The sequence below is a fragment of the Anastrepha ludens genome, chromosome 2 (assembly GCF_028408465.1).
Source record: "Anastrepha ludens isolate Willacy chromosome 2, idAnaLude1.1, whole genome shotgun sequence".
In the NCBI taxonomy this organism is placed as follows: domain Eukaryota; kingdom Metazoa; phylum Arthropoda; class Insecta; order Diptera; family Tephritidae; genus Anastrepha; species Anastrepha ludens.
In genome coordinates, this window is record NC_071498.1 from 27,098,224 (window position 1) to 27,126,136 (window position 27,913).

The 27,913-nt window shown below is 37.4% G+C and overlaps 2 protein-coding genes across 6 annotated transcripts in view; one reads left to right on the forward strand and one right to left on the reverse strand.

Moving 5' to 3' along the window:
• LOC128866350 (acetylcholine receptor subunit alpha-like) overlaps window positions 1-11,873 on the forward strand; it is a 44,939-nt gene extending 33,066 nt beyond the window's left edge. Inside the window, exons 6-11 of one of the 3 annotated variants that reach the window (XM_054107001.1) lie at window positions 4,317-4,432; window positions 6,349-6,517; window positions 7,746-7,882; window positions 7,953-8,096; window positions 9,254-9,497; window positions 9,563-11,873. In XM_054107001.1, the coding sequence (XP_053962976.1) occupies window positions 4,317-4,432; window positions 6,349-6,517; window positions 7,746-7,882; window positions 7,953-8,096; window positions 9,254-9,497; window positions 9,563-9,760 (1,008 nt within the window). In that variant the 3' untranslated portion in view covers window positions 9,761-11,873. The remainder of the gene's footprint in view (window positions 1-4,316; window positions 4,433-6,348; window positions 6,518-7,745; window positions 7,883-7,952; window positions 8,097-9,253; window positions 9,498-9,562) is intronic. The other 2 variants (XM_054107012.1, XM_054107021.1) reach the window with 2 other exon arrangements.
• LOC128866361 (gustatory and odorant receptor 22-like) lies at window positions 6,610-27,602 on the reverse strand. Of its 3 annotated transcripts, none has more exons than XR_008454928.1 (8): window positions 27,390-27,602; window positions 23,574-23,900; window positions 21,445-21,574; window positions 19,301-19,431; window positions 16,086-16,213; window positions 13,637-13,964; window positions 13,210-13,322; window positions 6,610-7,471 (listed from the first exon to the last, which is right to left on the reverse strand). XR_008454928.1 is itself a non-coding variant. In XM_054107034.1 (7 exons), the coding sequence occupies exons 1-7, from the start codon at window positions 27,540-27,542 to the stop codon at window positions 13,260-13,262; spliced, it is 1,260 nt and encodes a 419-aa protein (XP_053963009.1). In that variant the 5' UTR covers window positions 27,543-27,602; the 3' UTR covers window positions 13,009-13,259. The 3 variants fall into 3 exon arrangements, 1 of the variants encoding a protein (XP_053963009.1); XR_008454926.1 differs by lacking the exon at window positions 6,610-7,471 and adding an exon at window positions 12,918-13,000; XM_054107034.1 differs by lacking the exon at window positions 6,610-7,471 and having other exon boundaries at window positions 13,009-13,322.
• Window positions 27,603-27,913: the final 311 nt, after the last annotated feature.

Below are 27,913 nucleotides of genomic sequence, written 5' to 3' on the forward strand. Positions count from 1 at the left end.
ATAAAAATAAAATTAAAAGTGGCTGGGATCACGCTCTATTTCGGATAAATACATGCCGATATATAATATATATATATAATTGGCGCGTACACCCTTTTTGGGTGTTTGGCCGAGCTCCTCCTCCTATTTATAGTGTGCGTCTTCATGTTGTTCCACAAATGGAGGGACCTACAATTTCAAACCGACTCCGAACGGCAGATATTTTTTATGAGAAGCTTTTTCATGGTAGAAATTCACTCGGAGGTGAAAAACGTCTTCTTCATTTTAGTCTTTCACCGAGATTCGAACCGACGTTCTCTCTGAACTCCGAATGGTAGTCACGCACCAACCCATTCGGCTACGGCGTCCGCCGCAACAACTTAATAAAACTCACCCAAATTTGGTACACGTATTGCTCTCCACCCTAATTAGATCCGACATAAATGTTATTGATGACGGATGAAAGCACTCCCACTTTTCTATATGTTAAGAATAAATTTCCGTCTGCCTGTCTCATGTTACAAGCTCTCTCATTGTGTATAGGTTAGTTTGATTCATAAATTATCAGCCAGCACAAATTTAATTTTGCTGACAGTTTGCGTGCACTAAAGTTCGACCTAGACCGCATTTAGCCTTCGTTACTTGTTTTATACTTCTAAAATTTTAGGTATCTACTTGTTGTTGATTTCTTGAAATTAAATAAAACTAAACACAAATATCAAAGACAAAACACATAGACAACAGAACATGCATAGACGAGATTTATTAGTAAGCAAAGAGAACGATAGGACGTTAGAGAATCAACGAATTTCATCGACTCTAATTTATTAATACATACTGCATGAAACGGTCTTCCGCGTATTCTAACCTGTACCAAACTAGTTCTGATACAACAGTTTGAGAGTATAGGGATCAGAAAACGAAGAACTAGAAACAATATAAATTATGTGGGTGGTGAAGTTGAGCTTGGAGTCGAAATAAACCTTAGACTAGGTCCTTTAATTCACTAATTGCTTTTATCGGCGAGTTTGATATGTAGTAAGATATTGGAACAACTAGCTCTACTTTGGCTAGTTGCTATTGACGAAGTTCTGATAATACTTAATAAGGGTGGGTTAAGGTAGTAGCATACGCCGAGGACTTGGTCCTAATGGTATCGGGACCATTTCCCTCAGTCATAGCTGAGAATTTGGAAAGGTCATTGGCTGTACTCAGTCGCTGGGCTGCCACTTGCGGCCTCCGAGTCAACTCTAACAAAACGGAGCTGATGGCATTCACCAGAAAATATAAACATCCACCCTTTCGACTTCCCAAATTAAACAACCACGTTTTCCCGCTTTCATCGGAAGTTAGGTATTTTGGAGTGATACTTGACTCCAAACTCCATTGGAAGCTACACATTGAAAATCGGGTAAAGAAGGCCAGTATAACCTTCTACTCCTGCAAATCTATGTTCGGTCAGGTCATGCTGGGGATGTACAACGCAGTGGTTTTGCCAATTTTAACGTATGGATGCCTGGTTTGGTGGGAAGCTCTTCCAAAGGGCTATAATATCACTAAACTTGGGAGCGTGCAAAGTACTGCATTCATTGGGATCACCGTAGCATGTAAAACTTGCCCCAGTGCTGCCATGAATGTCGTTTTGCACTTACTTCTCATCGGCTTTTACGTTATTTCCATCGAAGCTCAAAGTGCCATCAGGTTAAAGGAGGTTGGTAGCATGGTAGCATTTTCGGGCAGTTAACACCGTATTTCTCCCGAAACTAGAGTTTGAGGGTCGTGCCAGGCCAAATCATTTCAAATATACAGGATTGGATCGAGGGGAAAATCTGCACAGAAGCTTGCACGTCTGTCTTCACTGACGGTTCCAAGATGGAATCAGGAGTCGGAGCAGGGATTTTCTCTAAATCAACCAATTTATCTATCTCCGACTGCTGCTAGTGTTTTTCAAGCAGAAGTCTTTGCGATCCTGCAGGCATGCAAAATGCTTAGGGAACGCGGGAGCGAGAGAGATATTAACATTTTCTCCGATAGTCAACACGCGATCAAGGCTCTGACGACGCCATGGTGCAAAACGAAATTAGTAAACTCCTGTAAGGAGGAGATCAAGTGCTGTACTGTACTGTACCATGGAAATTTCTGATTTTAAGACGCTTGTTATTTTAGTTACAGCAGAGATAGCTCAAAGGCTTGAAATATGCTCGTTTTCGCGATCGATCGCGGCTCACATTTGAATGCCTACGAGTCAATGCGAGTGAAACAGTTACACTTGGAATCAGAAGCTTTGCCGATCTTTCAAAAGTAATAGCTGTACTCGGAACGATAACGAGCGACAAGATTTATTCTGTTCAAGAACTGTCACTCTAGCAGCATTCCCCGAAACATGTATGGTGAATGTTTATGCTGATACAACAACAACCACGAGCAAGCGGAATTCGCCTCAGTTTCGTATCTCTCGGTTGCTAGTAGGATTGACTTTGGATGGAAAGGCAGCTTTGATAAGAAACATATATTATATTTTGTATTTACTATTAGAGCCACAAATGCAAAACGCTCGAAACCTCGGCAGCTAAATATACTCGTAAGGTATCTTGTATTCCAAACCAAGTTGCGCTGCGATCGATACGTTCTAGGTGAGACTGATCCCATTTGCTGAAGTGGTCGGAAATTCAGCACAGTTATGACAAGAGACAAACTGAAGCCATGTTGAAGGAATGATAGAAGCTTCTATTATATTCTGTCATTCATAGCTGTGGTGCGTTGGGCTTACAGAAATTGGCGAAGCCAATAATAACAATGAAGGGAATGAAGTTGTCAAGTGATCAATGGAGACCAGCCAGGGAATGTGTCTACCGATCAGGAAGAGCCAAGTTCTCAACTGTCAATTTGACAACACTCACATAACCAATACATTCTGATATTTTTCTGTTGGATATGTACGAGGTGTGTTCAAAATTATCGCGAAAAGGCCCATGAACCTCTTCAGTTTCGGGAACATGAAAAAGTCACAGGGTGGCAGATCTGGGGAATATGGTGGCTGTGGCATCATCTGTGTGCTGTTTTTGGTCAAAAAGTCGCGCACAAGCAACGATGTGTGAGCAGGGGCGTTATCGTGATGTAAGAGCCAATTTTTGTTCTTCCCCAAATCTGGGTGTTTCTGGTGGGTTGCTTCGCGCAAATTGCACATAAATTGCAGGTAATATTCCTTATTGACCGTTTTATCCTGTGGCAAGAACTTATGATGCCCAACGCCCCTGCAATCGAATAAAACGGTAAGCAAAACTTTTACATTCGACCGAACTTGGTGCGCTTTTTTCGGTCTTCGTGCGGTAGCTTCCATTGAGATTATTGAGATTTGGTTTCCACGTCATAACCATAAACTCACGATTCGTCACCAGTTATGACCCTCTGGAGCAAATTTGGGTCGTCGCGGACAGAGTCCAACATCTCATTACCAATGTTCATGCGATGGTACTTTTGGTCGAAATTGAGCAGTTTAGGTACGAATTTTGCGGCGTCCCGTCTCTTCCCCAAATCATTAAAAAAAATCGAATGGCACGAGCCAATTGATATGTCTAGGTCTAAGGGTGATTCGATGATTGGCCAATACCATTTTCTTCACTTCATCAAAATTTTCGTCTGTTGTTGAAGTGCTCGGGCGTCCGGCACGCTTTTCGTCGTTCACATTTTCTCGGCCTTCAGAGAACATTTTGTACCACCGATGAACGTTGCTTTGGTCCAAAGTAGCTTCTCCGTATGACACAGTCAACATTCGGAATGCATCCGCGCACTTAATTCCGTTTTTTACACAAAATTTGATACAGGTTCTTTGATTCATCTTTTTGAATAGGTTAACATCGAAGACGAGCCGAAACACGTGCAAGCAAAGAAACTGTCAACAATTAACTCAACATTCAAAATGTCCGAACTCGTCGGCATGAGTGAGAGACATGAGTACCAACATATCGCCACAAAAAAATCGAAATTCGAATATAAGTAACCTGCGAAAAATCAAAATTCGCGGTACTTTTTGAACACACCTCATATTTATGAAAATATTGAGAAAAAGTTTTTGAATTGTGGTTGAACGGTAAAGACATGCGGGTCGCACACTGAGCGCGTACAGTAAATATCTGCATGTATCTATTTTGACTTAATAAAATGCCTACAAATTATTTTAGAATAGACTAGTGAAAATATTTTAGTAATTTAGGGAATCAACATTTAATGTTTGACTAAAGTTACGCGTAGTTAGTAGAGAGATTGTTACTGAGATAATATTGTATATTCCAAGTAAAAGCTAAACATTTTTCCTATTTATATTTCTTCACATAAAGGTTGACCTTCGACATATGGATGAGCAACAAGGCAACAATATAGTAGATGTAGGCGTAGACCTATCGGAGTTCTATATGTCTGTCGAGTGGGATATTCTTGAAGTTCCGGCTGTCAGGTAAGGTAATTGTAAACTATAAAAAAAAGTCCATAAAATCTCGTTTGGTCAGACTCTCTATAAATATTAGGCCGAGTTTCCATTTTACTTAGATGAATTAATAGTATTTTCACATATTGCTGCTTTTGCAGCCTAGGCAAATTTTTTTTTTTTTTGTCTTCACGGGAACTACAGAGGTCTCAGAGGAGTTACAGAGGTCTCTGTCGATGCACAGAGAATTCACTCTTGTTTAGTTGAGACGTAAGTTAATGCTGCCTTGGATATTTTCTGATGGGATAAAATTCCAGAGCAAAATGTACTCTGAGGTGCAAAACAAAAATGGATTTATTCGTTGTTTTCCAACCCAGGCTTTAAATCAAAGTTCACAAAACGCACAGGGAAGCAAGGGACGTAAGTCTTATGATATGTAACTGCTTCTCGTATTGAGGAACTATAACAAACTGTGGTGCTCCACTTTACGAATGGCAACCACACAGCAGCATTCACAGATTAATTAGTTCTGATCCGTTATTCCCGACTAATTTTTCTTGGAAATGAAAACTGGACTGCAACATACAACTAATCGAAGTAAAAACACTAAAATTTTTTCTCAACCTACAACAGAACACAAATAAAAGTAAAAATGTAGAGTGTGGATGACGTCACAGCAGCCAGCTGTTTTTGTTTACAAATGGCGGCCGTAAAGCATCGTTGTCTGTAATATCTTGTTCATGCAATTAATGAGCTAAAATTTTATTACCGGAGATCGATGAAATAGACAACGTTCAGAGGCATACCTGTTAGCAGCTCTAAGTGCCACTATATATGTACATAAAAAATATAGCTCCAGTAATAGTACGGCGCGGCCACCACAGACAAACGAACGGACGGACAAGCATGGCTAAATCGATTCCTCTTATCATTCTGAACCTTTTGGTGCATACATACGTATCTCGATCCCTTGTATACCGTTGCGTACACCAGTACGCATTTTGAGACAATTGGGACAGCAACGGTGATGATGTCATCGATGATTCCGCGTCATCGTCTAACACATGCACTGGTCCCTCTCTAAATGCATCGTATATGCGTCAGAGATAATTTTGCCATTGCCAAATATCTCATCCGTTAGCTCCTCATACAGTCCGAAGTACGAACAGGAACTCGTTCGATTTTTGTTATCCTTCGTTGTTTTATACACCTGCAGCAAGGTACGCATCCTGCCCTTCCCCGCAAACATAAAGGTGTCCTCTCTGAATCATCCTAAAAAACGTATATTATTAATTACTTTGGAGCAATAACAAGCAAAATTATTACTTACTGCTACCGCCCAAGACCCCAAGTCCTTCAACACCTAAACAAACCTCAAATTCTCCCGCGTTCACCTTCTTCTTTCATTTTTTGCCTTCTTAAAAAAGTGTTCGCTTTATAGTTTTCAAAAAAAATTTTATTCCATGAGTTTACTTACTCTTCCATTCGTATTTTAGTTTATTTGTTTTTGAGAAATATTTTCATATTTGAATCGAGATATTTCAAGTTCTTTAAATGAACAATCAGCATAATTGAACTTTGCAGCATCCCACACCAAGTCGTATAGCGATACAGGAGTTGTGTTGTTGCTTTACATGTAAATCGACATTTAAACGAATGTTCTTTTGTAACTCTATACTCGTACATAAGAATACGACTACTGTCTGAAATATTCTGTGCACAAGTAAACAAAATTATTTGGCTGATTCTAAGTTTGGTTCCTTTAAATGAAAAATTAAGGGTACTCTTTGAGCAGAAGGTAGAGTAGGAATAAGGCTATTTAGATCTATTCCGCACATTTTATTGTTAAATATCGTTATCTATTTATTTATTATACTAATTAAGAATTTAAAAAATAGTCTTTTTTATAAACTTTTTATTTATCATACAAAAATTTATTCCCGCAGAAATGAAAAATTCTACACCTGCTGTGATGAACCCTACTTGGATATTACATTCAATATAACGATGCGAAGAAAAACTTTATTTTACACTGTTAATATAATAATTCCCTGTATGGGAATTTCTTTTTTGACAGTGTTGACGTTCTACTTGCCTTCGGATAGCGGAGAAAAGGTAATTTAATTCATCAATTGACAAAACTATAATTTTTTCTTCAACTCAACACCTTTTAATTAAAACAAAACTTTAATTTGAAAACAAGTTTTATATTTTAAACAGGAATAGACATACTAAAACAGAATTTAGATAAAATAGGATTGAAAATAAACGTAAAACGTATAAAATGAAAATGAAAAATAACAAATTCCCCCTGTGCGAGATGACTTTTGTTTTCATATTGGGAGATGAGGCACTAGGCTGACTGGTATTGGAAATTCCCAGTTGTTACTAGGTTCGTCAATATTAATAATTTCTAATAAATAATAGCTTTTTTCGATTCACCAACCACCTAGTGAGTAGTCAGTAAAACAAACAAATTCCATTGAATTCAACGTTGCATCTATTTGGCAGCACTGCATTTTTTTCGTTTTGACAAATCGTTATATAATTCCATTGCTTTTCAAACCATTCGGCCTGAAAGTATGAAAACTGATTGATGATAACATGTTGCCCAAACTGTTGTGTCATTCCATTGCTTTTCAAAGCATCTCGCTTGTATGTATGCAAAATATAATAAAAAATATCCTGCCTAATACTTAGAAGCACTGGTCCAAGCATATCGCTTGGGAACTAAACGGCTATAAAGAAAGCGGCTTGAACTCGCTTGCTTCCTTACTGCTTTCAGATAAAAAGTTTTCGCTTAGCGAGTACAGCATTAGTGAATAATTCATTGCTTTATAAAAACTGCATTAGCCATAAAAGTCCACGACATCCAGTTCAAAGTTGTTTTGGCTGTGCAAGTATTTGATGAGGCTTCTCGCGGTGATAGGAGGATAAGATCAAGACCTCCTTTGCGTTGGAGGTCGCTTCGTTTGGTGTGTCCAACTGGCGCCGGTTAGCACAAGAAAGAAACAACTGGTACGCGTTGTTAAACTCAGCCAAAAATGTTTAAGCAGTTATCGCACTATTCTAGAAGAAGAAGAATTTTTAAAAAGGTACAGAAAAAGATTTTCATAAAAATGGAAACCTGCCATTGTAAGTATTTGTATACATATTTTGAAACGGTATGAAACACAAAAAATTTCAAATATAACTTTTGAAGCTTTGATGTTAAGAGCTCCGTTTGAATTTTCTACTACTGAAAATGTCAAAATCGTAACACCTTAAATTTTATTTTTTACCTATTTTTCTGTAAAGAAAAATATGAGTAACTAATAGGTATTTATATTTATATTTTTTGTAGGTCACTTTGTCAATCTCGATACTTATCAGCTTGCACGTGTTCTTCCTCTTGGTAGTTGAAATTATACCTCCAACCTCCCTAGTTGTTCCACTCTTGGGAAAATATCTCATATTTGCAATGATATTAGTGTCAATTAGGTGAGAGATTTGTAATATAAGCGATAAAATATTTAAATTAAATTACTGAAATTTGTATGTATTATTGAAGCATTTGTGTTACTGTCGTCGTTCTGAATGTGCACTTTCGGTCTCCACAAACTCACCGTATGGCTCCTTGGGTGAAATGCGTTTTCGTCGATTTGCTTCCACAATTCTTATTTATAAAAAGACCAAAATACAACTTCGAAACTAGGTGAGTATTAAATTGAACTAAAGAATAATAATAAATAAATAATCGGCGGGTACACTTCTATTGGGTGTTTGGCCTCCTATTTGTGGCGTTCATCTTGATGTTTCACAAATGGAGGGGCCTACAGTTTTAAGCCGACCCCGAACCGCAAACAGTTTTTATGCGGAGCTTTTTCTTTGAGGAAGTATCACTTAAGAACGGTGAGCTTAAGTATCTAAACCTAATGGCGTACCACGCGTGACAGTAACAGAGTACATGTGGGGCATACTCCTCCTCCTCTTAATTTTTACAGCTTCTGCAATAGTCGATATGAAGTACGTTAAATATTTGAGTATGTCGACCTAGGAGGCAGTGGCCTGTGATCAAAGCAATTAACATAGAGACGTTTTTCCTTGATCAATTAAATAGCGCCTTGGATCGTCTGACGTCACTTTTTTTTGTAGCATTACATGTCAGACTATCAACCCATCTCGTGTTGGCTGAAGTGGCAATGCTACTTACACCACGAACTTTGTAGGTCGAGAAGGGTATATTTACCTACAATCTCCATATCAAGAGAGATGCGAGTGGCTTACAATTTCCTGGTATGTCAGTATGCCCTGACACCCATATCAAATGGATGCAGAAATATTTCACCATCTCGTTAAGAGATGCTTGGCCGGCGCAAGCAATGCTGGAATTGGTAACAACCCCGCCAAGAGATTTAATAGCCGCTGGGCTACCGGAATAAATACAGATTTCTCTGAAGGTAGTCACATTTTTGCCTAACCAGACAGCTACCTCATTAATGGCTAGAATGGCTAGAAGACGAGCCGAAACGCTTACTTTTGACTTCGTACAGTCGAAAGCCAACTCTATCGTCTATACTAGTACTAGCCAAGATGCCACTGTTCATGCCGTCCTTGCAAACAACATCGTCGCCTTTAATGCTCGCGCGAATCTCCCATTTCCGCTATGTGCATTCACATTAACATGTACTCCCTCAAGATATTTATGATCTCCAGTGCAGCATTGTTGGATCAGCCTTGTTTTTTTTTTTTTTTTGACTAGCACATTACGTGCACATTACATTGGCAAACTCCTCTATTCGAGTAGTTAATTAATTACCTAAATAGTTTCAGCCAAAATATAATGCAATATTTTTACCTTATAATTTGAAGCAGCGGAAGCGGCCCATTTGGAGGAAGTTGCCAAATTCATGGATCTGTACCTCCTTTAACGCAGCATGCTGCAGAAGACTCAGAAACCGTACCTGTTTTCAGTGACGTTACGTCTGAAATTAAGGTTCAAATACATAGAAATCCAGGTTTCTTACACGCAAAATGCCCGGCGAAAGTACATCGAAGCTGCTTCTGTGTACGATTTATAGCAGAGCACACAAAATTGTTAGAGGATTCTACAAAGGTAACTAATTAATATGAATGAATACATAAATTAGGTATCCGCTTATTAATAATTTAAATTTTCAGGTTAAAGAAGACTGGAAGTATGTTGCTATGGTGCTAGATCGCCTTTTCTTGTGGATTTTTACATTGGCCGTACTAGCGGGAACTGCTGGTATAATTCTTCAAGCGCCTACTTTATATGACGATCGGATTCCAATAATTGAAAATAATGAAATTGATTTTTCCGGCATTTCAGCTGGCCGATGTCGTCCTTCACAATAAAATGTCATAGTTTGATAAATAATTCAGATTAGGCTACAAATTGCATATTATGACGCAATCTACGTTCTTCATCAATCTGAGATGCCAAAAGTGTGTAGCTACTATAGTTCATACCTTAAGAATTTCTGTTGACTTTAGAGTAATTTCAAAAGGCCGCATTCGCCTGAAGCAAAGGAACAACAAAGTTTATTGAAAGACTTGCACAGGCGAAGCACTTATTTATTTACATACCTTAACAAAAAAAAATATTTAAGTAAAGGAAGAAATTGTGGTTTTACGAATTTCGAATGTTTCACCATTCGTACCTTTTAATTATTTCTCACCACTTTTTGAGTAAAACAGGTTGTTGCTGATTTTGGCGAGTTTAAATGCTTAATTGCCGACAGAGTCTTCGAACGAAATAGTAGGTAGTAATGAGTGTATTTATATCTTTGTGGAACGTGCGTAGCGTTGGGCGAATGGAGTCCACAAATCCTTCCTAATAAATTGGTGGAACACTTGACTGACAGTGCTTTCTGGCTATTCCGGACCCGCTAGACAGGCTAACGGTCTAGAAAGCAGCTACTGCAATGTCTGGGCCACCTTGCTCAACCCGGTGAGATGACGATGTTAAGGGCCGAAATACTGTCTCCGGCTGAAGGGCGGTAGTGGTCGAGAATATGTCTGTTTTACGCCGGTGGCGTAGATTACCTCATGATGCAGGTCGCTGATGTTGATCCCCGGACTCTGGAACACAACTACAGCACTGAAGTTCGCGTGCGGCTGGGTGGAGGTCAGTACGCCTTGGGATAGGGCAAAACAGCGTATGACCTGGATTATGACAAATTTGTAACACACTACAAGATTCGCTTTCAGCTATCAACTGTCCAGTGTTGTTGACTCTCGATAACAGTCGAATACTGTTAGTGAAGTATTGTTAATGCACATTCCAGACAAAGCATAGGATATCTATGTCAGCTTCCTTAGCCTTGTACGAGACCGAAGTATCCAAACGACCAATCGAATATTTATTGGTTACAGTTACTTTATATTACTGATCTTGTGTGGTATTTGACTCTAGACTCTCTTTTCAACGACATTACTCCATTTCAATGCCATTTTCTGTACTTGCTTTTGTTCGTTGACTCTAATACTGTCATATTACCTCTCTAGTGCGTTCTAAGCTAGAACTCACTGTCTTTATTTGTATGCCATATAACGCATGTCCTACTAGTAGACTTGAGCGTGTCCAGGAAGTCTTTGCCCACTATGCTATGCGTTCTTGGCATTTAACTGATCTAATTCCATCGTATAGAGGTCGGGCCTGTTTCATTAATCTAAATTCCTTAGGCAGTAGAAGTACTATGCTCTGCCTCACTTTAGTTTTCGGAAAAATTAATTCCACTCGAGAAAATTGATTTAAACATTTTTCAGCAAAGGTTACAGAATCATGCTATTTTCAAGGCGCATTCAGTAAAGGTGGTGGCACTAGACCAACAACAATATTTTTTACGTTTGATTGTCAAAGAAAAGTATTGGCAAAGTAGAAAACAAGGTATGAATTCGCCTTGTTTCATTCTGGGCTGATAGCCACATGGACACGGCGAAAGAAAAAAAATAAATCAGCTTATTTAACGATACCATCTTTAATAGATTCGCCTTGGAACTAATTGTGCTTCTAATCTCCGATTTCTAAAACTTTGAAATGATTTTAATTCGCTTTCAAATCCATTTGGCGTTGACTTTTCTTCCACAAAATACTACCATGTTACTAAATGAATTGTTTAGCTAGTTTCTAAGTATTCTCCAATTTTCTTTATTTGAAATTTGTTTGAAATGTTACGTTTTCGACATTAAAATTAAATAAATAAAGTATAAGTTGAAATTACTTTTAACCGAATTGTTAAAATAAAACATATTTGTTTAGCATTAAACTGTTTTTTATAGCCTGTAAGAAATGTTGTATTTCTAGATTACTATTGAATAAATAAAGTAAAATAAATATCAACTTGCGCTTTTTCACATTGGAAACTTCCATAACGACGTCCTTACTTGTTTCTGCAGCCGAATCGATGACTAGCAGAAGCTGTATATCGGAAGAGATTAATCCTTAGTTTAAAGGCAGTACCTTGGAATTTTAACTGAGACAAGATCCGAATATTATTGATGAAGGCTAGTCAAATGGGCAGGAAGGTTTGAGTAACCAATTCATCTCAATTATGTTTCAGCAACAGCCATAATACCTGAAACAGAATTTTTACCGTGACAATCAGTGATGCCAGGGCGATCGAAGAGCGTGGGCACAGTAGAGGAAACTGTTCTTTACGTAATCGTAATACAGAAAGTCGTCTTGAATCTGGTTCCATTGAGGCTAGTAATATAGGTATCGAGATTCAAGTCTTTGACAGGGTATTTGCTCCTGACTCTATGGTTTATGAAATTTGAAAAAGGCGAGCCAAGAAGCACAGATAGATTGGTAACTCCGAAAACGCTCAAAAGCTCATTGTAGGCAAAGAGAGAAATAAAAATATCCTTGACTTTGGCAGAACGAATATTACTCACTCCATTGCATCGGAACCCAAAATTCGTAGTCTTGCTCTAGCAAACGCAGAACAAGTTTTAGAAGAAAGTTTGAGAGTTTTCTGCTCGGGCTTTGCACAAAGCACTTTGCAGTTTGCTGCATACTAGACTGGACCATGACTCTTTATATAAATTGCTTACATAATCGTTCATCCAATTCATGATTCCTGTAGAACTGATTCCGATCATTAGCTCTGGCCCCTGTGGGGAACCGCTGATCCGCAGTTGGCCAATTCATCGGCAAGTATGATTTCATCGGAAAATGTTTGAAATTTCTCACAAAAAAGCGAACGGACACATCGTACACATGTCCATCCATACATAAAAGTCTTTTAAAGAACGCTATCTCTAAGGCGAATCTATTAAAGGTGGTATCGGTAAATCAGCTGATTTGTTGTCAGCCCAGAATGAAACAAGGCGAATTCATTTTTTGTTTTCTACTTTGCTTTGACAATCAAACGAACAAAACATTGTTGTCAGTCTAGTGCCACCACCTTTAATGAATGACCCTTAGCTATCTCGTTTCATTTCCAAATACATATTCTTTAATATTCAAGACTCAAATCTTCATTTTATTTAAATATTATATTATATTTCTCCGGTGATAGAAGAGTTGACAAAAGAATATTTCCAGCGAATGGAAAAGTTAAACAAACAAGATAGCGCTATTGTTGAAACAAACTGGAAATAGAAACAGATTATTATATTTTTTTGCCAGCGCAAGGCAACAATAACAATAACTCAGTATTTTAAGTCTGATATAAATACATTTGTACATCGTCAAATATTTACATATATAATATATTTTCCCATCTTATTTAATTATAACATTATATTTCTCAGCTTACAAAATACGAGTAAAAGACAAAAACTATTCACAACATACATACCGGCGATTGTTATTGACCTCCTATTCCAGTAATTTGCAATGTTAATGGACTTAGTTTAATGTGAACTTGAACTGTATTAAGACAAGCAAGTATACCGTTACAGTTGAAATAAACTGCAAATATAGAGATATTAAATGATTTTACACCGTTCCACGTTTTGTAGGTTTCACGTAGGTTTTGTAGCATTCGTTTTTTACTTTAGTGCATCGAGACTACGCGTATCTTAAAGTTTGACAAGCAAGCCAAATAAAATTTGTTTTTGTTATACATTTTTAATGCAAGATAATAAGGGAATCTTTTTAAAATTGGCCAGTGTTCTGTACCCTCTCATAAGAGCTCATCTAATATGGGTCCCTAAAAAGGATTTTTGCACCGTTCCGAGCATCTAAGTATCTACAATATAATTTTAGCGAGAAATTTTGCTTACCGAAGTCAAAAGTTCGCGGTTAACGTTGACATATCCCTTCAAACTTACGATGGCTGGGTTCATTTCAATTGCAAAAATGAAAATATCGATTTCACTCTTCGCCTTCCTGTCAATCTGGCGCACATCGATCTCGAGCAATACTTTTTGAATGCCTTTTGCTACTCCGAGGGTAGCGTTGTGTGAGCAATCACAAAAAATAAATAGAAGTGTTGAACAGTACAGCCCATCAACTATCAAACCGATCTCCTTATACGAGTCAGTGGGAGATTCCGTATGGTCGAAAATCTCAGCAAAAGCTCCATAAACCGCTATTACTATATTAACAAACCTGCAAGTAACCGAAAAAATTAAAATTTTAGATAATGTTACATTTAATAATTTCTCTCATGAATAATACCCAACATATAAATTTTTAAAGTTTAAATAAATTTAAAATAATTTATAAAGAAAAAAGTTGATGCAAGTACAATTTTATAAAGTATATTAAAACAATTTCAGTTGGTATGAAAATTATGTAAATATTCGGCAAAGCCTTGTCTTATCTAGTAAATACATAAATAAATAGAAATAAGTAATTCTAGAAACGCATAAATTTTTATAGACTACAAGAAACAAGAAACTTTTTTAAATAATAATCGTACACTAAGTTATAATTTGAATTATTGCCCAGATAACAGATAATCAAAAGCCCAAAAAGTGTAAACTTGATTCTTTTGATTGCATTTCAGTCTATTAATTTGACTAAGGTGATATGGTAACCATGTGAGGAACACTGGAAGTGGCCATAAAATAATGGGAAGAAACCCGCGCGCAGAACGACTACACATTTACACACGACTTCATCCATTTAAAAAAAATAAACTAAAACTGAGAGATTTGACTTTATAAAAAGTCTTTGAGAAACCCGTAAACGCTGTAACTGCTGGATGCATTGATAAAACGAAAGGAAATGGAGCAACTTTAAATAAATTTAAAATATAACCCACTTCAGGTGTTCTTTTGCAGGCCGAATGAAGAATGTCGTTGCTTCTAAATATTTTATCCTAAGCTGTTTTTTTTTTCAAAAACACAGCTTCAAGTATGTAAATACATTAATCGATTTTGACAGCTCTGAGCTTCTAAGCTTGCATGCCAATTTTAAGTAGCAAGTTTTTTTTTAAAGTAAGCTTCCTTATAAATTTTGCATTATACCCTGTATCCCCTGTTTTTGGGCACTTAATGGCAAACTGATGCCTGGAATCTTTTTGGTAAAAATTATATCGTTAGTTTTCTTACAAGCTAGCAATGGAGAGATCCGGAAACTGTCTTGGGAAGCTTAATAAGAACTTTCTATATCGACGGCTCCAAGACTGAAAGTGGGTAGTAACTTCAGGTGCTACACTCCTTTCGGTATGATGGCAATAGTCTTTCAATCGGAAGTCTTAAAGCCGTAGACTAAATAATTTCCGAAAAGTGCCGAGAAATGAAAATCACGGTCTTTAGTGACATTCAAACTGCTCATAAACTTTAACCAAACATTTAAGAATTAATTAATAAATATAAAATTGATATATTTGGTTTTAATGCAAATATTGCACTAACAAAGTATGTATGTACACAAATAAAAAATATTTATTTATTACCGAAAAACTTAATTATTTATTACAATTTTATGCGCTTCACTCAAAATTAAAGGATTAATGAATTCAAGTTTTCGTTTTAAATCTAATAAAAATGTTAAAAATTGTAGCAATAAAGGGAAATTAACTATATTAAGAAGTAAATTCGTCAATATGGTATAATCTCTACCTTGCACATTATTTACACAACAAAAACATCCCCTATTTCTTATAATTTGCAAATCAAATTCGTTGGCAATACGCAAATTGCATAAGACACCTAATCAAGCTGGTTTAGCCAAATTGAAATGTGTGATTGTGGGAATTTTAGCAATCAACTTAGTTTTTAGCTTGCACTGTAAGCTATGATAAAAAGATTTTCAATAGTGTGTCCAATATCAGACAGTTGGCCGGTTCTCAGTGAATTTGACAGAATCAGCTGATGGGCTGACATAACAGAGGATGTCAAGGATGATAGACTACCGGGTTTGCTATTTAGCTATGGTGAAAAGAAAAAAATTGTGATGCGGAACTTTGTCTGCCACGTCACTTGGGAGATTCTGCAGCCGTATTCTGCACGATTATTTCATATGTATTCACACACTCGTCCAACCAGCCGTTGTTCAGATGTCAACGATGTATTGTCGTTTGTTGATTTTTTTCGTACAATCACTAGTAAACAAACCGCTTCGTGACCCAAGTGACGTAAGCCCATCAGCTGATTCCGTCAAATTAGCTCAGAGCCGAATAACGGTAACGAATATATTACCTTTTTATTAAAATGTAACTTCTAAGCTATAAAGCGTGACGAAATTAATGTTTTTTATATTAGTTGCACTGTATTAGCTTACATAAATATGCAATAGGTAGAATATGTTCTTGCATACGCGTTCCCCAATGACTGCAGTAGTTCACTTAGATTGAGCCAAAGCATTCGATATTTTGAAATTACGTTTGCGGAATAGCTGGAGAGAACTTCCTGCAAAAATTAGAGAAGGAAGACTGAAATACCGTAATCACTATTAGATATACATACAAAACTTTGAATAAAGTTCTCTTTAAATTTTCAAAAGTGCTGGCCCAGTGAAGTAGAACAATCAGACTGCAACGACGCTGTTTACAAAATAGCTAACAGTACTTTGTTGTTCTTATTAATATACTCAGGCACTTGTACCCAAGGGTATAATAATATGTACACATAACAGTTATATACAACAGTATAAAGAATCGACATACATAGATATAGAGTGAATCGAGAGAGATATATGTATATCAAAACGCTCAGGAAGATCAGAGGAGTCGATTTAGCCATTTCTGCCTGTTGGTCCATCCTTCCGCCTCCGATTAAGGAAGAGTCTGCTGCGCTTGTTGGACGAGAAGGGCCGAAGATTGTACGGAGTGGGCAATAATATGAATATTAGGCAAAATGCTTGCGAAATCAAAAGAAACCAATACTTTTGCCTTGATTGAAAGCGGCGAATATTCGAATGAAGATACGCGATCTATAAGCGACGAATACGATACTTTTGCACGAAACAAAGCATGACAGTTGCGGGACATACCACCTAACGAGAAGGCGAATGGGTCAAGCATGGCAAGAATAGCCAATCAGGGCGTTTCAAAGCTGGTTTAGTTGCTTTGGCCGTGACTGTAGCCAGAAGTTTGACAAAAATTACACTGCGACATTTTCTCCATTACGTTATGTCACAATCCGCATAGTATTTTTTGGCGTTAGCTGCAGAACTTAAGATATACTATAGAGCACTCTAATCAGATGGATTTTTGTAGCGCGTATCGCAATAGTGAGCGCAACAGTGTAGTATTCATGAAGCAGCCTGAAAAGTGTATCAATAAATGGTTCCCAGATTGAGTGCTAAAAATCAAAGAGACGATATATGGGCTGAAACAATCCGGAACGCGTGGACCACAAAGCTGGACGAAGTTTTAAAGAAAATCGGTTTCGAAGCATTCTCTACTAAGCGATGCCTGTACAAATTGATTCATCACAATAATTAAAGTCTCATAGCAAGACTTAATCGTCAGTTGACAAAAGAAAGAAGATCAGCTTGTAATTAGTCACAAATTTCAAACAGACTCGAAAGTTTCGACAGAAGTTCTACCTTCTACTTCTTGGGAATGGAGATCATCAGAGTATATACATATGTATATAAAGAGATATTAGTGAGGTATAATATGACCACCTGTCGGGCAGCGCAAACAGTGCGGTTTCTAATTTTGTGCACTGGTGATACATGTACAGCGTATGGCGTATGGCGCAGAAGCTTGGACGATGACAACATCCGAAAAATTCTGCGTAAGATTTTTGGACCTTTGCACGTTGGCAATGGCGAATATCGCAGACGATGGAACGATGAGCTGTATGAGCTTTACGACGACATAGACATAGCGCAGCGAATAAAGATCCAGCGGCTACGTTGGCTGGGTCATGTCGTCCGAATGGATACAAACGCTCCGGCTTTGAAAGTATTCGATGCGGTACCAGCTGGTGGTAGCAGAGGAAGAGGGCGGCCTCCTCTGCGTTGGAAAGATCAGGTGGAGAAGGACTTGGCTTCACTTGGTGTGTCCAACTGGCGCCGGTTAGCACGAGAAAGAAACGACTGGCGCGCTTTGCTAAACTCGGCCAAAATCGCGTAAGCGGTTATAGCGCCAATTAAGAAGAAGAAGATACATGTACAGTGTCCGGCACTCGAAGTGTAACCAACTTCAGACCGCTCGCGCAGCTGTCTGTTAGTTGGCCAAATAACAGTCCAAAGTATTGTTTACTAGCGTGCGGAAGCATTTTGTCAAGAGTAAACGCGAAAAATAAAATCTATAATGGATTTTAAATGTAATAGCGTGATTACATTATATTTGGATAGAAAATCACAACCAGCGATTGTTCGTGAGCTTGAGCATTTTAAAGTAAATAAAATTTTTGTTTATCGCACCATTACTCATTACAATGATACTGGTAGCATCGCAATACGTCATAGAGGACAAACATTTCGGCGGCAGACCATGGACGTTTCAACAGGACTCGGTACCGCCTCACAAAGCTCGAATGCACCAAGAATGGCTAAAAAACAACGTTCCGAACTTCATAACGTCCACACAATGGTTCTCAAATCCACCAGACGCGAATCCGATGTTTTTTTTTCTTTGGGCCATTTTGGAGAGCAAGGTCCGAACTAAAAGATTCACCATTCTCGACGCGCTGAAAAAATCCAGTGTCCACGAGTGGGCCAAAATACCTGCAAGTTGCATTCGGGCAGCTGGCGATTCGTTTCTGGACCGTCTCAAGGCCATAGTCAAAGCAAAATGAGCCCCTATCGAGCAAAAGTAAATTGATTCTTAATTTTGTATTATTTTCACATACTGTTAACTTTGAATTGAATAAAAGTAATTTTCCAAAATAAATGTATGGCCTTTTTAATTGGTTACACTTCGAGTGCCGGACCCTGTATTATAGCAGTACCAGTCAGCAGTCGGCCCATTAATGTATCTTGCAAAATACCAGATATATTACATTCAAGTCTCCAAGTTTACGCAGCGAAATAAAGTGCATGAATTGGGTTTCATGGTATTATGGTATCGGTGGTGGCGCTAGACCACCAACCACATTAGATATATCACGACAAAAGTAGAAAGGAAAAAGAGAAGGACGAACTACCTTGCACAGCTGGCATGAAGTTCGAGCCAGAAGCATACGACGATAGTCCTAATGGAACGGCTTTTTCTCATTTCATTTTATGCTGACATCCGTATTTGTACGGCGAATGAAAAAAGCAAATCAGCTAGTTTAGCAATACAATCTCGCCTTGGGTATCAAAACAAGAATAATATAATGCAAGATTTCGCCATCCCAAGGACCGTGACGTCAGTACAGAAAGCAAACAATTGAAAAGAAGAGTAAGAACAAGCGAAACGAAGTGGAAAGCCAAGAATGATAAAATAAAAAGTGCACTCGTAAAGAATTTTGTTGTGCGCGAGTAGTTCTCTCGGTAAAAATTGAGCTCACTACATGTGTCATCAAAATAATCTCTTTATGAAATTTCAAATCCATTACCTTTTTGAAGCAGGCTGTTAAACTTGTCGAGGCGGTCTTAATTGCTCTAGAATTTATGTACCATAAAGCGCAATTCATGTTAATCGTAATTATAATGTGGTAATAAGCTAGCGTGTGCCAAAGTGGATAGCCTGAAAAAAAATGCTGCACATATTAATACTTGCATGCATTAACGTGGATTTGTGCAGAATTTATATTAATTAATCGTATTTAAACCAAAATTTCGAAAACTAAATGACGCAAAAAAAGTATACAGATTTTCAGACAAAGTAACTAATATAATTCTGTTTATTTTTATAAAAAATGGCTGAATTCTTACAGACTATGTTAAGCTAATTTAAAGAGTATTTCAAAAGACGTGCCTACATGTAAACATTTAGTTTCTGTCAGGTTTCACTATTTTTATTCACAATACGGTTTTTAACAATTATATTATATATGAAAAATTATGTCATTTAAATGCACACCATGAGCGGATCTACAGGCCAAACAGTCTACCGCCAAACAACCGATTCGTGAGGGCCTAATTGTTGAGAACGTCGAGCAACACTTTGCGCTACAGCAGCAATATTCTCAACATAACGTCCAGATTTTGGTCTGCCAGTCCTTTTTCTATCCTCCACAAAACCAGTTTTTTGAAATGTGAAAAGTTTCAATATTTTTACGCGTTGTTCTATCGTGCAAAATTGTACATCTGTCTACTTGACAAATATCAAATGACTTAAAAAAGTTGCCATCTAGAAATTATTCACTACTGACATCTAGACGTCCCTTTTGAAACACGCTGTTAACGAGTGCTGTTATCTTCGCACATTCTTGGTGGATATTTCTGGTTAAACAATAGAGAACTGTTTTTTCAACAACTGAGAACTGTTAATGGGCATCTGAGTGTGACTTACTGCGTAGCGTGTCAACTCTCACAATTGTTCTAAAACTACTCGCTTTGGGGTAATACATTCCGGGGTTCTGTCACATCTTCATTACCGCATAAAATTCGCACAGTGTTTGCGATTGTCATATCTACATGTTTCCCCTCAAATTCAAATAATTTATGATTGATTGTTTGGGACGAATGCGCAATGGCAACTTTGAGAGAACTTCGTGACAACCAAAACCTTTTTGGCGAAGCCATGATTCTCGTGTTCACTGATTTTCGGTAGATTCGTCCAATTATTCCACGAACTTCAGCGGATCAACTAAACGCGTCATTCAAATCCTCAAATTTGTGGCACCAAAGTACAGATCTGCTTTCGAAGCAATTGTTGGGCATTCGGTTCAACAATTCAAAAGCCATAAATGGCTGAGCGAACGAACAATGTTGGCGCCGAATAACAAAGATACCAATGATCTCAACGTAACCGTCGAAATTTAATTCTGCTTCGCTCAGTCATCATCATGATGCTGAGCCCTTTATCGCCAGTCCAATTTGTGGTGTGCGTCTTGATATTGTTCCGTAAATGGAGGAAATAACAGTTTTACGGCGCCTCCGAAAGGCAGATGGTTTTTTATGGCAGAAATTTACTCGAAGACTGTCGAGGGTAAGTAGGAAAAAACGTTTCTATAATTTTCTGGGTTTATATATTACCATAATGGGTTTATATTAGAGGTCCAGAAAGATCCAGCAACGTAAAACAAGAGTTGTGATGAGACTGGATGATGCTTATTGTATGAAAGTTCGTACAGGAATAAAATAATGTGATCAGACAATTTTCTCTTAGTGAAAATTTATTACATTTATGCCATCGAATATATGTTAAATTGCTACCGTGTACAACAAAGTATATAAATTTTAACAGTTTCGAATCTGTGTCCATTCGGCTACGACGGCCGCCAACTTCTTTTCGTTGGTTGGTGCTAAACCAAATGAACTCAAAAAGCGCTCTGGTAAAATGCATAACCAATTAAATTACTTTTATTTGAAACTAGGTTTTGTGGTATTTCAGTCATATTCGGACCAAGCTCTGAAAATTTTCCCACTTTCAAAGGAACAGAGTTCCTGAGAGTTCCAGAGGGTTTTCCCCTGGTTTAGCTTCCATAATTCGGCACAACTGACAGCAATAAAATTGGTTTTCAGTGTAACCAATTTTATCAAAATCCGTTAGCCTTTCTATGAAACGTAGATTAATAATATTAAGCTAACTTACCTTCTAAGAAGAACGACAAAGCAAACAAAAAAAGAAATGCACAAAGTAAACATCCAATTGATACAACGACGATTGTAGATTTTAGACGAGGAAATTGCAAAGATGTGCCAGTTACTCGATAAAATATGAGCTGAAAATATGAAGGAAATGCACTTAGAAGATTAGTTAATTAAATTTCATAAGTGATACTCTGCCACTGTTTTGATAAAATAAACAAAATTCAATATTAAATACATATAATCAGACGAGTGTGTGAAATGAGGGGTCAGAATTCAATTGCCGAGAACCCATGGTGAAAAAATTTTTAGATGTGTGACCAAGATCAGATCGTTAACTGGCTCTGAGCGAATTTCAAAGAATCAGCTGATTGGCTGACGTAACTAACAACGGTTTAATCAAGGATGATATATTAGATTTACGAGAAGCGGCCAATAAGTATCGGAACAAAGAAAATTGTGAAGGAAACTACGGTTGCCACGTCACTTCAGTCGAATTCTGCACGGTAATTTCACATACATATGTATACTCACACGCTCGTACAATCAGTCGTTGTTCAGACAGCAACGAAATGTCATTGGTTGATTTCTTTCGTATATCACCAACACAATCCCAGTTTTTTGTAAACACACCTCAAGTAACGTCAGCCCATAAGCTGATTCTGTCGAATTCGCTCAGAGCCGAGCAGTCTGTTAAAGAGCTCACCTTTGAAATCTTTTCACCCTGCTTGGGCTTAACCAAGATTTACCAGGTTTTGCCATTAACTGTAGTGAAAACAAAGGAGTCAAGTTATTACTAAGAACTGTATTTATAACTTCGTTCTGATAATTTTCCAAGCATACATTTTTGCAATATATTTAATCAAGAAAAGGCTTGGGAGACAAGTTATGACTAAAAATCTTATTTATAAACCAATACGAGATATATTTCAACTGTGTCAAGGCGCATTCATTAAAGGTGGTGGCACTAGACCAAAAGCAATGTTTTGTACATTTGATTATCGCGGCAAGGTATTGGCGAAGTAGAAAACAAAAAATTAATTCGCCTTGTTTTATTCTGTGCTGATATCTACATGGTCACAGCGAAAGAAAAAAAAAAAACAAATCAGCTGATTTACCAACATCACCTTTAATAGATTTGCCTTGGATGATTGTCACGTTTATTTTTCTGTGACGTTTCTTTAAAACATTAATGTGTATGCTCCGCGTTGAATTTTACAAATTTTGCGAACTGAATTCAAAGTTTTGGTTCTTAATTTTGCTGACTTAATTCATAATTTAAAGGGATTACGACTATGGCATGCAGATACTTCATTCATACTTGTGTAATTATTGTAAGCGAAGTAAATATCTACTGCGACAGCCCAGCAGCAATTAGGGTTCTTAGCTCGATGATGGTGCGCCCAAAACTGGTAGGGGCTTCTCTTCCGATCACATCCGAATTCTTTATGCAGGGAATTGCTGGGCAAATGAGTTGGCTAGACAGGTCCTCTTTGAAGTACTTAGTTTACCCGCGAAATTAGTGAACTAGCAACTTATGGATCGAATACGCTCGAAGGAGATTATAAGAGCCACAGCTCTTGAATTTTGAGGGTCTATTTACCGGACATTGTTCGCGAGGTATACGTGCTGTAAGACTCTGCATTGATTGTACTTTTTTTCTATTCCAGCTGCATAGAGGTTGAGGTGGAATCATCTCAGCACCATCTACTTAGCTGCCCTGCTTAGGCGGGGCTGAGATTTAGGCATGTTGGCTCTCACTTCTTTGCCACACCTGTTTTGGAGGCCTATATATTGGCCACCTCATGAATTTCACCAGTAGCTTGATGCGGTTGAAGTAAAATAATTCCGTCATCGCTCATACATCATCCTCCCCTTGCCCTCCCCTACGGCAGTCGCCGACACTGGTACTCGGGGGGTATATTTAATAGTAGTAATTTATTACTTTAAAGCCCGTCGCAAATTTTTATTTTCAACATCCAGCTCACTCAGTAGTTCCTTAATATTAGTGTTACTCGTTATTAACGTAATATTTGATCTTCTCAACTTATTCTTACTTTGCTTTGTTTATATCACATTATATATTATTTATATTACATATTAAGCCATAGGTATTATGTATTATAAATTTACCTGAAATGTTCCCCAAGAAGATTTATATTCAGCAACTTCTGCAGCTACGCCCCATCCAACGAAAGGAATCCAGAAGTGGGGTATCAAATAAATTACAAATATTACGGCATATATATATTCATCGAACTGTTTTGTAGTATAAAGAATTTGGATCCTTTCTTTGCCGACGATTAAAACAACAATGGTCATGAAAATCCAAAAAATAAAAGCATAAATTGTCGCAGATGATTTCCAGGAGAAAGTCATGCAGCCCGGTGACGATCGTAGTATAGGCATAACAGCAAGTACTCGAAACAATATCAATAGAAGCTTGTGATCTCTGTAAAACTTACGAAAGGAGAAAACAATGAAAGTGAATTGCTCCAATTTCATGAAACACATTTTTATAAACCAATATGATTTTATTTTAGTCAGATTGTTTAAAATATTTACATACATATATATGTGCATTTAAATTTTATCAAGAAATTAATAAATAACATAAGAAATATAATAGCCGCGTTTTTTAAGCGCATATGTATCTCCGATTCAAGCCTACTCCGAACGTCAGATATTTTTTACAAGGAGCTTTTTCATGGCAGAAAAACACTCGGACCCTGCCTGCCGAGAGGCCACCGCTATTAGAAAAAAACTGTTTCTTCATTTTGGTCTTTCATCGAGATTCGAACCTTCGTTCTCTCTGAATTCCGAATGGTAGACACGCACCAACCCATTCCGGTTACAGCACTAAAAAACGCACATCGACAATTATTCCAAAATTAATGATTGAGTTCTGTTAAAAATTCTGTTATATAAATTACTGTTACTGGCTTGGGGTTAGGTGAAGCTGCTAAAATAATAATTTTGTATATTCTTTGGTTTTAATGCTTCTTGTCTTCCTTTCAACAGTTTCGAATTGGGTAAATGCAAAATATTTCATATTTTGCCACATGGGGCATCTGTGGTCAAAACTTCGTTAGACTAAAATACCAACGACAGTCGGGGTTGATCATTCAACTCAGGTCCTCTATCATAACGGAATTCACATTACACTCAAATATTTTTACTGCAATCGAAAGATAGACAACAAAGATACTAACTCTAGAAAATTTAAATAAAAGTGGAGGAGAAATAAAAATTGTAGGAAAAACATGTAGTTATCAAAAGGGTGTGCTCATGAGGGAAAAGTTGCTCGATATGTCCAAGATATCATAGAACATCTTATGGGAGCAATGCGCGTGAAAGATCACCATTTTGACAATCTGAGCCGATGTGTTCGGGTTGCGGAAGTACTTACCAGGTTGCTTTAAAAATACATACTTTACCAACAAGAGTTCACTTGGCAATATTAATCACGCCCTCCGAACGGCAGATGGTTTTTTATGAAGAGCCTTTTCATGGCAGAAATACACTCGAAGGATTGCCACTGCCTTTGGAGGGGTTACTGCTATTGCAAACAACATTTTCTATCGGTTAGTGTTTCGTGCCTGAGGTCGGGTTCGAATGGTAGTCAAACACGAACCATTCGGCTACGATGACCACCGTCGATATAATAATAATTAATTTACATAAATACAGGTAGTTTGTCAAGTAGTTAAGAATGTAAAAATAATCGTAACGTGGTAGTCACAAGTCAAAACTTACGTGGGCAAAGCATAATAAGGTAAGCCGTGGGTATGTTCAAAGTTTGTTCATATATACATATATATATATAATTGGCGCGTATACCCTTTTTGGGTGTTTGGCCGAGCTCCTCCTCCTATTTGTGGTGTGCGTCTTGATGTTGTTCCACAAATGGAGGGACCTACAGTTTCAAGCCGACTCCGAACGGCAGATATTTTTGTGAGGAGCTTTTTCATGGCAGAAGTACACTCGGAGGTTTGCCATTGCTTGCCGAGGGGCGACCGCTATTAGAAAAATCTTTTTGTACGTAATTTTGGTGTTTCACCGAGATTCGAACCGACGTTCTCTCTGTTAATTCCGAATGGTAGTCACACACCAACAAATTCGGCTACGGCGGCCGCCAAAGTTTGTTTATAGTCAACTAATTTATGTTGTATCCGCTCCTTCAATAGAATAGAGGCTAATAAACCTCATAAGAACTCATAAGGCTCATACGTTTAGGTAACATATTGGCAAAACTTCGCGCTCAGTCTTGAATTTAAAAATTAATTCACAAATTTTCTTCTGGGATTAACTTAAACCATTTTTTTAAGCATACTTGGCAGTTTCCGTTTGTACCATATATTTATTTATAAATTAAGTAAAAACAAAACACTTTTATGTTACAATTTTCACCAAAAAGGTATTTAATTTGTCCAATTTCTTCACCCTTCCTAAATGCGAACTTTTATAAGGGAGTGTCAGAATTCAAATGCCACAAGTGAGCAAACCTTTAATAATTGAATCATGAGCCACAGTGTAAAACTTATGAAACGAATTATTCTATCAATTTGAATTTTCTCCACTATGGAAGTAGCCATTCGTATACTACATACAAATTAGTTTTTAACGTAGCTCTGCGATTGCCATAGCTGGGTGAGTTTGTGCGTGACAACGATTCAAGGTATTCGGGTTTGAAGCCGACTTTAAACATGGCAAATCAAAATGGAGAAAAAGTTTCTCCTAACGGCGTTGGAATAGCAAACCTGCGAGTAGGGGAGGGGGCCCAGTTGTGACGCGGGTTTTGAAAAAAATTAAAATTTTTTCCTCAGTTCCGCAAATTGAAAAATGAAGAAGTTTAACATTTAACTAAACGCAACTTTTCTCCAAAGAAAGTATGTTTATTTGAGTTACTCAAAAAATTTTGGAACAAATTTTTTCAGGATAACTTTTTTTAGGACAAAAAAAAAGTGGCCCAGTTGTGACGCACCTCAAGAAATTTACTGGAAATGAGAAAATATGAAAGGAATGTCACACCAATTGTTGTGATTTAATGATTTATTTATTTTGAAGGCTTTCAATGGCAAAAATAATGAAAAATACAAAAGAAAATGTCCTTCAATGGCCATAAATGACAACGATTTTTATTCATCATCGTCATCTAAATATTCCTAGTCGTCGTCCACGTCACTTTCGCAGTGTTTGCAAGTGAAATAACTTGCCTGCATGTTGGCGCACTTCGAATGAACTGGACGCTTGCATACGTTGCAATTGATCGAGTTGGCAGTTGGTTTTTTTTAAACAACAACAAAAATGTAGGAATTCGGCAGTTCTATATGATCGTAGTGCAAAAAAAAGGTGCGCCATAACTGGGCCACCCGCTGAGTCACAACCGGGTCACGATGCTATTTTGTGTATGACAAGCAAGTTTTTTATAGACACCACATAATCACATAAATCCATATAGAATCACAAAATATACGGCAAATACAATATTTTGATGCATTACACTCGCCTTTTCACTGTTAATTTCACAAAATTTTGGTACTTTGAAAAAAATCAAAATAACTTTTTCGCACGATTTTCAACACGATGTTTGGTGCGTGTATACACAATGCGACTACTAACGTTGGTGTCTGCACAAAAACTGCTGAACGTCAAACGAACATGATTGGCAGGGCTCAAACTGTCATTTTCATACCGCATGTCAAAAATATTTAGCTGCGTCACAACTGGGCCCCCTCCCCTACATTTCTTTCATAGAGAAATATTGTCATAAATATCATCTGCCGTTCGGAAGTGCCACTTGTAGGGCAACACCAAGGCACACAGCACTATTTAGAGGATAAGCTCGGCGGTTATAAGAGATATATTTATAAAATATGCACGCTCTATAATACATACATATGTATGTACATATGTTCGTTCATACCATATGCTATATATGTAACTTACTTGATCATGCCGCTCAACATCTTCGTAGTCAATAGAATCAAACGAAAAATGTTTTGCTCTCGAAATGGACGCTGAATCTATAAAAGCATTTTTAACAAACTTAGCGTTTCTTTGCAATTTAGTGTCTGAAATTAGCAGATTTGTATCCTTCATTCTCAAATCGTTATTTTATTACTGACAATTTGCAATGCAAGCACAATTTTCATAGCTTGAGTAGGGTTCGCAGTTATGTTTACACTACCTGTGTACACATACAAATATTATAAATTATGCATGAATATTTTAGAGTTTTCCCTACCAAAACAGTTCATAGTCCCGTTCTCCTTAGTATTGTTCAATCGTTAGGGCCATGCATGTTCAATAAATTTTATCTGCAAATGCCTGGAATGGACGACTTGACTTGAAGGTATGTATACATATGTACATATGTATATAGGATAAATATTTTGTAATTTTCAAATAATAAACACCTTTTTAAATTGAATCAATTCAGTAAAAGATTATATAAACAATCCTTACAATAA